This window comes from Neophocaena asiaeorientalis, unplaced genomic scaffold, assembly GCF_003031525.2.
Source record: "Neophocaena asiaeorientalis asiaeorientalis breed wild unplaced genomic scaffold, Neophocaena_asiaeorientalis_V1.1 scaffold191, whole genome shotgun sequence".
NCBI classification, from domain to species: domain Eukaryota; kingdom Metazoa; phylum Chordata; class Mammalia; order Artiodactyla; family Phocoenidae; genus Neophocaena; species Neophocaena asiaeorientalis.
The window spans coordinates 91742-99524 of NW_020175105.1; the positions used below are offsets into that span (position 1 = coordinate 91742).

The 7783-nt window shown below is 53.9% G+C and overlaps 1 protein-coding gene across 5 annotated transcripts in view; it reads left to right on the forward strand.

Moving 5' to 3' along the window:
- The window catches only part of UPP1 (uridine phosphorylase 1), a 20940-nt gene extending 13412 nt beyond the window's left edge, over positions 1-7528 (forward strand). The window contains exons 1-7 of one of the 5 annotated variants that reach the window (XM_024764369.1): positions 23-156; positions 326-440; positions 2055-2213; positions 3237-3351; positions 5948-6157; positions 6396-6542; positions 7330-7521. In XM_024764369.1, coding sequence (XP_024620137.1) covers positions 140-156; positions 326-440; positions 2055-2213; positions 3237-3351; positions 5948-6157; positions 6396-6542; positions 7330-7469 — 903 coding nt within the window. In that variant the 5' untranslated portion in view covers positions 23-139 and the 3' untranslated portion in view covers positions 7470-7521. Of the gene's footprint in view, positions 1-22; positions 157-325; positions 441-2054; positions 2214-3236; positions 3352-5947; positions 6158-6395; positions 6543-7329 lie in introns of those variants that run through there. The other 4 variants (XM_024764370.1, XM_024764368.1, XM_024764372.1 and 1 more) reach the window with 4 other exon arrangements.
- Positions 7529-7783: the final 255 nt, after the last annotated feature.

Genomic DNA, 7783 nt, shown 5'->3' on the forward strand with positions numbered 1-7783 from the left:
TTTTGTGGAGCCTTTCGACTTCGGGGATCTTAGTCCCCTGACCAGGGATTGAACCCGTGCCCTTGGCAGTGAGAACGTGGAATCCTAACCACTGGTTGGTGTTCTTCTGAGTCCTTCCTGATCATCCTCCAAAGAAGCCATGGGTTTGGAGAGCGGGTGAGGGGAAGGAGAGAGGGAGGAACGGAGACAGTGTGGGAGCCTCTGCAGGCTGGGATCGGCCTGCCCGCTGTGGCGCATGCGCCTCGCTGGCACAGGGTGTCGCTGTGGTCCTGCCGGCCCCTGGACGCTGGTTCTCTAAACTGCCTCCTTTCCTGTTTTGGGACAGTGACTTTGTACAGCTTTGCAATCCCCACGTGGCTGCAATGAAAGAAGATGTCCTCTACCATTTCAGCCTTAGCACCAGCACGCACGACTTCCCGACTATGTTTGGAGACGTGAAGGTAAAAGCAGGGGTTTTGATTCTGGGCATTTGGCCCAAGATTACCCCCCTTTCAGGTGACACAGGTAGACTGCGCCACACAGGGCGGAGGTGACAGAGGACAGGCTCTCGAAGTTATATGTTGATTGGAGTTTTGCAAATTGTTACCTTTCAAGAATATGAACTATTGAGTGAAAGAAAACTATCATAAAGAAGTATTGGTTCCTATAACTGAAACAATGTAAAATAAATTTCCTAATGCTTCACTGAGAGACTAGAAAGGAGCAGACACTAATCCTTTTCTGGGGAGCAAGGGATACCCAGGAGGGGCAGTCGCATGTGTCTGCTGTCTCTCATTTAAGATGCACATCCATCTGTTTAGCTAGTTTGGTCCTGACTTATCCTCGCAGAGGACTTTTAAAGTGTCTAATCCCCGTGTGGAAAAGTGGGCTAACGTTTAGAATTCAAAACTGAAACAAGCCAGTGACTCTAGATCCGGGGCTGCCTCATGCGATCGTAAAGTCATAACCAGGTTACATCCTGTCAGCCACCCAGATCTTTTGTGCTGTTCGTTTCAAACCGAGGGACGACTTTCCACGTGTTGTTGTCTTTTCGTTTCTAAATTTTTATTGCAGTCTAGTCGATTTACAATGTTGTATTAATTTCAGGTGTACAGCAAAGCGAATGAGTTATACATATACACATATCCACCCTTTTTTAGACTCTTTTCCCATATAGGTCATTATGGAGTATGGAGTAGAGTTCCACGTGCTATACAGCAGGTCCTTAGTAGGTATCTGTTTTATATACAGTAGCGTGTATATATCAATCCCAATCTGTCAATTTATCCCTTCCCCTCCTTTCCGTGTGTTCTTAGCTCATTCTGTTTTCATTCTCTCCTTAAGTTTAACCTGTAGTTTTTTCTAGGCTATAGAGTTTTTCCTCTTTATGTTAAGAGGCTACTAACTCTTTGATCACCAAGTCCTTAAGACTGGCTTATTTACCTGTTTTCTTTTGAGGCTTTCGCGTACGACACTTTGCAGATGAAGGTTCGACTTCTCTGAGAGCACCTGCTCACCGCACAGCTGCGGCTCCCCGAGCCCCCACCGGCCCCCGGCTCTTTCCACAGGTTGGCCATTTGGGCCTCTGCCAGCCGGTGAAACAGCAGTTAGAAGCCCATGTTACAGATGGGCTGTGGGGCCCTGGTTGCACACTGAGGGGCCCGCAGCATCTTATTCCAAACGCCGGCTCTCTCCAGTGCAGTGGGCTGCTGGGCACACGAGGCACGGAGCCTGGGCAGGCGTGGAGCCTGGGCTTTCCTGCTGGAGAGGGCGAGGGTGTGGTCGTCCTGGCTTGTGTAGAGCTGATTGCTCTGCACTGTTGGGGTCTCTTGCACCGAGCGGTGAGTGCATGAACTAGTGCTTCTTAAACTCAAGGGAGTGTCAGAATCAGCAGGGGGCTCCTTAATGCACACATTACTGGCTCCCCAGATGCGGGGGGGGGCAGGGAAGGGACCTGCATTTCTAGCAAGTTCCAGGAGATGCGGCCGCCGCTGGCGGGGGGCACTTTGAGGACCCCCGCTGTACAGACGGGGTGTAGTGCCTGTGCTGATGGGGGCTCTGTTCTCTGTCTGCAGTTTGTGTGTGTTGGGGGAAGCCCTTCCCGGATGAAAGCCTTCATCAAGTACGTGGCCGTGGAGCTGGGCCTTGACCACCCAGGTGCAGAGTATCCCGACATCTGTGAGGGCACCGACCGCTACGCCATGTTTAAAGTGGGCCCGGTGCTGTCGGTCAGCGTGAGTACCTGCCCTCGTGGTGGGCTCAGCCCTTGGCTCTGCAGGCCCCATCCCCGCCCTGCACACAGCCTGACAGAGGAAACAGGAGTTGAGGAGAGCCTGGGGCTGGGCTGCAGAGGTAGTGGAGCCCATCTCCAGGAGAGACAGCTACACACGTACAAACACACGCGCACACCCACCCAGCTGTGCGCACACAGTGAGCACCCAGGTTGGAGACCCGGGAAGATGGTGCTCTGCCTGGACCAGGGCCACGAGGAGAGCCGGGCACCAAGTGGTCCCCACACCATCCGCCCGTGTTACTTCACACACATGCGATTCAGCAATGGGTGAACACAAACCTCTGGTGTTCTCGTTTTCCAGTTTTGGTTCCCTTTGCAGAGGAGAACATTTTTAGAGGAAGTGCTGCCTTACAGTAAGGCTGCCCCTGAGGCTGGGACAGGGGCCCAGCCCTCTGGGCAGCTGAGACGTCTGGTGGTACTAACCACCCGCAACACACCCAAGAGTAAGACGTATTTAGGTCCAGATAATCCATGGAAGCACTTCCCGCAAGTAAGACTGCAGGACGAACACGTTCTCCAAAGAGGGCTTGGCCACAGGGGCAGCTCCTGGCAGACGTGGCACCGGGAGGGCCTCTGAAGAAGGGCGGTTTTGGGGATGCGGAGGTGGAGGAAACGGCACAGGCAGAACCGCGGCGGTGGAGCCACCAGCCAGTTACCGAGTTTGGCTGTGGCAGAGCGTGTGGAGAAAAGGGAAAACGTGTGCGGGGCTTCCCACGCCAGGGGATGTCTGTTACCTAGCAACAGCAGCCCTCTGGTCCTCAGCTGCCATCTGTTCCACGGGTGGTGTGGATCAAAGGGGTCATCCATTCGACAGCGTCGTGCAAACCTTTACACTTCCCCGAGTGTTCATAGTTTCTAAATGTACGTTAGGAAGTTCATCTTCTTTACCACCAGTTAGCAATGCAGCACAGAACACACAGAGGTGCTACCAGAGTGTGACGCTGGCATTTCTCCCTGGTTCTAGCACGGGATGGGCATCCCCTCCATCGCCATCATGCTGCACGAGCTCATCAAGCTGCTGTACCACGCCCGGTGCTCCGGCGTCACCCTCATCCGCATCGGCACCTCTGGCGGGATAGGTTAGTGCGCAGAGCGCCACTGGGACCCGGTGGGCAGCGTGGGGACCCAGAGCTCCTCCCTGGGCCGTGCCCAAGGAGCACTCAGCAGCAGCAGGCATTTTGTTATTTTTTTCTGGTCCAGCTACTTCTCCCAACCCATACCCCAGAAATAGGCACAGAAAGGCACCAGGCCACGCGCACCTGAAACCCCGTCCTTTCAGAGTTATACAACATGTGCCTTCTTGTTTGCTTGATTCTCTTTTTATTCTTGCTAATCCCTCTTTTCTCTGCCTTTCTCCTTCACTTTGCTCACTCCTCCTCTTTATTCCTGCAAGGATGTGAAGCGCCTTATGAGAAAACCTACAGGAAAATCAAAGGGGGAAGAGAGAGATGCAATACAAAATTAAGATGTGTCCTTAAGTTGCGTAAAAGCCCCCCGTTCGCAACATAATTTTTTTAACATCGCAAAGACAACAAAGAAAGAAGAGGATGCAATGAGAAAGTAAAACGCTAAACGTCATGTTGAGTTTTCAGCCAAAGTCTTTGAGGCAAACCTGTTTTACTCTGATGTCCCACCTCTGGGCCGGTTTTTCTGCAGAAAACTGGGTTCTAGTAATTCTCGCTCCCGCTGAGGAGCTGGAGCTGCTGGAAGGAGGTCTGCTGTCATCAGCCTGGCCTCTGTGCATTTGTTTCTGACTGCCTAGACCTGACCTCCCCTGCATTTATGGTAATTCGAAAATTTAGGTTTTCTCGCTGTGATAGAGGATCGCTGTAGGTCCTAAATCTTCTCAATACGTTATCTCATTTTTCTTTTCACTATATAGACAGATTGATGGTTAACATCCGTGTTTGCAGATTGTAATTCAAAGTTGAAAGGAGTTGTTCTCGGGAAAACACCCCAATGACCACGAGCTCCCAGGCTGTGCACACTTAGTCTGTGATACCATCGACCCAACGGACTCGTGGCTGTGCACATCGCATCAGCATGGGCGAGGAGCTCCAGCAAATCCTTCCTGAGTTCTTGCTTTGGAGGGATTTTAAAATCAATAATCAGAGAGAGAATTCTGGAGGGAGTAGGGTGGATTTTGAATCTCCCAAAATTGCCCCATAAAAATGGAGAGATCAACTAGAGAGCCAGACCCCAAACCCCCGACAACAGTGTGACATGGTGTCCCCACAAATCCCAAAATAGGAACAGTGGGTGGCTGGCATGGGCCGCCACTCGGGAGGGAGAACTGGGTGGCTCCAGCGTTTCTGTCAGATGTGAGAATTCTGAAATGGCCAACAGGTATCCCGGGAGAGGGCAGGGCCTGTGTGAGGAAGAGCAGCTGACACTGGGAGGGGTCCTGCGCCCTCCAATTTGAGGTCTGAAGTGGCTTGAAAATTCTAGGCCCCATGAGTTCATGAAAGCCGCCATCTGAGCTTTTTTCCAGGTCCACACTCGGTGTGGGGAGACACCTGAGGAGAGTCTACGTTGACCAGAACAGGGACAAAGCAGCAAGGGAGAGAAAGTCCAGATGAACATGCAGGGGGCAAGAAGAGCCAGAGCTTGGCAATTGGCCACGTTTTTTGTTTTTTAAACTAGAGACACAATTTATACTTTATTTATTTTTTAAAATTTATTTATTTTTGGCTATGTTGGGTCTTTGTTGCTGCGTGCAGGTTTTCTCTAGTTATGGCGAGCGGAGGCTACTCTTCCTTGGGGTGCCCAGGCTTCTCATTGTGGTGGCTTCTCCTGTTGTGGAGCACAGGCTCTAGGTACGCAGGCTCAGTAGCTGTGGCTCGTGGGCTCCAGTAGTTGTGGCTCGTGGGCTCTAGAGCGCAGGCTCAGTAGTTGTGGTGCACGGGCTTAGTTGCTCCACGGCATGTGGGATCTTCCCGGACCAGGGCTCGAACCCGTGTCCCCTGCACTGGCAGGCGGATTCTTAACCACTGTGCCACCAGGGAAGCCCATGGCCACGTTTTTTAATGTTTCATGAGAGCGGCTGACGTGGGGCTCTGGGACAGATCTCCTGGCTCCTTCCTCCTCCCTAAATGTTCAGGAAAACCAATATCACATTAAAGTAAGTAGTAGTGTAGTAGTAGGAAAGGCTCCTGGTCAAATCCCACGCAAAGTTATTACAAAACCAAAGAGCAAGGAGCAGAGTAACGCCTGTACAATCTTGGAGATGTCCAGGGAGGCACAGGAAGCAGGACCTCCGGTGGGTCAGTCCTGGAGGGAAGCCAGGGTGTCAAGAGCTGGTGACCGCAGGAGCCAGGTTTGGGGTGCCCCAGTGTTCCTTACTCAAAACCTGAAATGATAAGGTACAAAACAGGGAGCAGCTGAACACATACTGGTAAAGGGAGCCCCAGACAGTTCCAGCAGCGACAGAAAGACGCTGCTTTGGGGATGGGCCGCCCATCAATCTCACTTTCTTCTTTGCACTTTTCTGTATTTTCTGCAGCGTCTACGCATTCATTACTTTACCTTCAGGAAAAAAAAAAATCTGGTGCTGAAAAGAGATCCTTACCTATTTCTTTTTAGGGCATGACTGACCCTTCAGTGTCACAGTGCGTGGACGGGGCACTCCCCTCCCTAACCGCCCCTTGCAGCCGGGACACCCGCTTCTTCCTGCAGGTGTGGAGCCCGGCTCCGTGGTCATCACCCGGCAGGCAGTGGATGGCTGCTTCAAGCAGGAGTTCGAGCAAATTGTCCTCGGGAAGCGCGTGGTCCGGAACACGCACCTGGACGATTGGCTGGTGCAGGAGCTGGTGCGGTGCTCCGCGGACCTGGGCGAGTTCCCCACGGTCGTGGGCAACACCATGTGTACCCTGGACTTCTATGAAGGTGAGGAGTGCGCTGGTCTCCCGCCCGGGGGTCCGCACCGCTGCGGCCCTGCGTCTCAGCACCGGTTCCCTCGCGGGCCAGTGGGTCGAGGACAGGCGGGGCCCATCGGGCTGGAAAGCATCTCTGTCTGGGGGGCGGGGAGGGCATGCAGTAGGCGCTTACTGAGTGCCCGGGGGTGGAGGGCGGTGGAATGGGAGGTGGGCGCTCCCGGGCCAGCATCGGCTCTCCACGTTCCCAGGGCAAGGCCGCCTGGACGGGGCACTCTGCTCCTACGCGGAGAAGGACAAGCAGGAGTACCTGCGGGCGGCCTACGAGGCCGGCATCCGCAACATCGAGATGGAGTCGTCCGTATTCGCCGCCATGTGCAACGCCTGCGGCCTCCGAGGTTGGGTCCCTAGGAAAAAAACCTCCCGGGCCCGCCCATTGACAGCCTTGGCCTTGCACCCGCCCTGCCCCCAAGGCATGTTTCCTCACGGCCCCCGCCCATCGCCAGCCTTGGCCTTGCATCCGCCCTGCCCCCAAGGCGCGTTTCCTCCCGGGCCCCGCCCATCACCAGCCTTGGCCTTGCGCCCGCCCTGCCCCCAAAGCATGTTTCCTCCCAGGCGCGCCCAACGCCAGCCTTGGCCTTGCACCCGCCCTGCCCCCAAGGCGTGTTTCTGGACCCCTGCGCTGGGACCTCCTTGGATTGTCACGTGGTCCAAGGCAGGGTCCTCAGTGTCTCTGCAGGGATTCACGTGCCACTGAGAGGCCAGAAAGATGAGAAAGTCCCCCCTTCGGGTCTGGGCAGGCTTCGCTGCTGACTCTACAATGAATCTGGCCTTCAAAGATCTTGGGATTTCTGAATTGGGGCTAATCCACCGCAGTTCCTGGCCTTACCCTTCGAGGTCCAGCTCTGCCTTCCAGAATACCTGCCTCACAGCTTTCACGTCACCTTGCCTTTCAAGGCAGTGCAGGGCCCCCCGAGGTGGTCCTGGGGTTTGCTTGGGAATCTCTGGGAACAAAGGCAGGCAAGGATAAGGACAGAACAGGATAGTGTGGCCCCCTCAGCTTTTTCGTGTTCTCCGTCTATCAGAAGCCACTGTCGGCCCCTTCCCTTGAGGCCTGGACGCTGGTCTCTGTGAGCTAAGCTAGAATCCCGCTCTTTGCACTGACCTGGCGTTTGCTCTTTGCAGCGGCCGTGGTGTGCGTCACGCTCCTCAACCGCCTGGAAGGTGACCAGATCAGCAGCCCCCACGAGGTGCTGGTCGAGTACCAGCAGCGGCCCCAGCGGCTGGTGGGCCACTTCATCAAGAAGTGCCTCGCGGCAGCCTGAGGTCCCCAAATCTCCAGACATGAGCGTTGGTGTTTGCAGCAAATAAAATCATTGCCACAGTCTCCTTCTGTATGACTTCCTGCATCCTTTGTAGAAGAGTCTGGGGAACTGATTGTGTTTCAGAGGCAAAGAATCCTGCATTAACTTCGCAGGAGTTTTTGTTTTTTGAAAGCTTCATGGGAGAATTTCCACCACATTAGCCTGATTTGGGTTTTCTTTAAGAACGCTCCTCTGAGTATTTGAAATATTTTTAGGGAGGTTTTTCAGACTTGTAAATTCTGATAGTTGTCAGATTTCACTCAACTAAGAGAGAA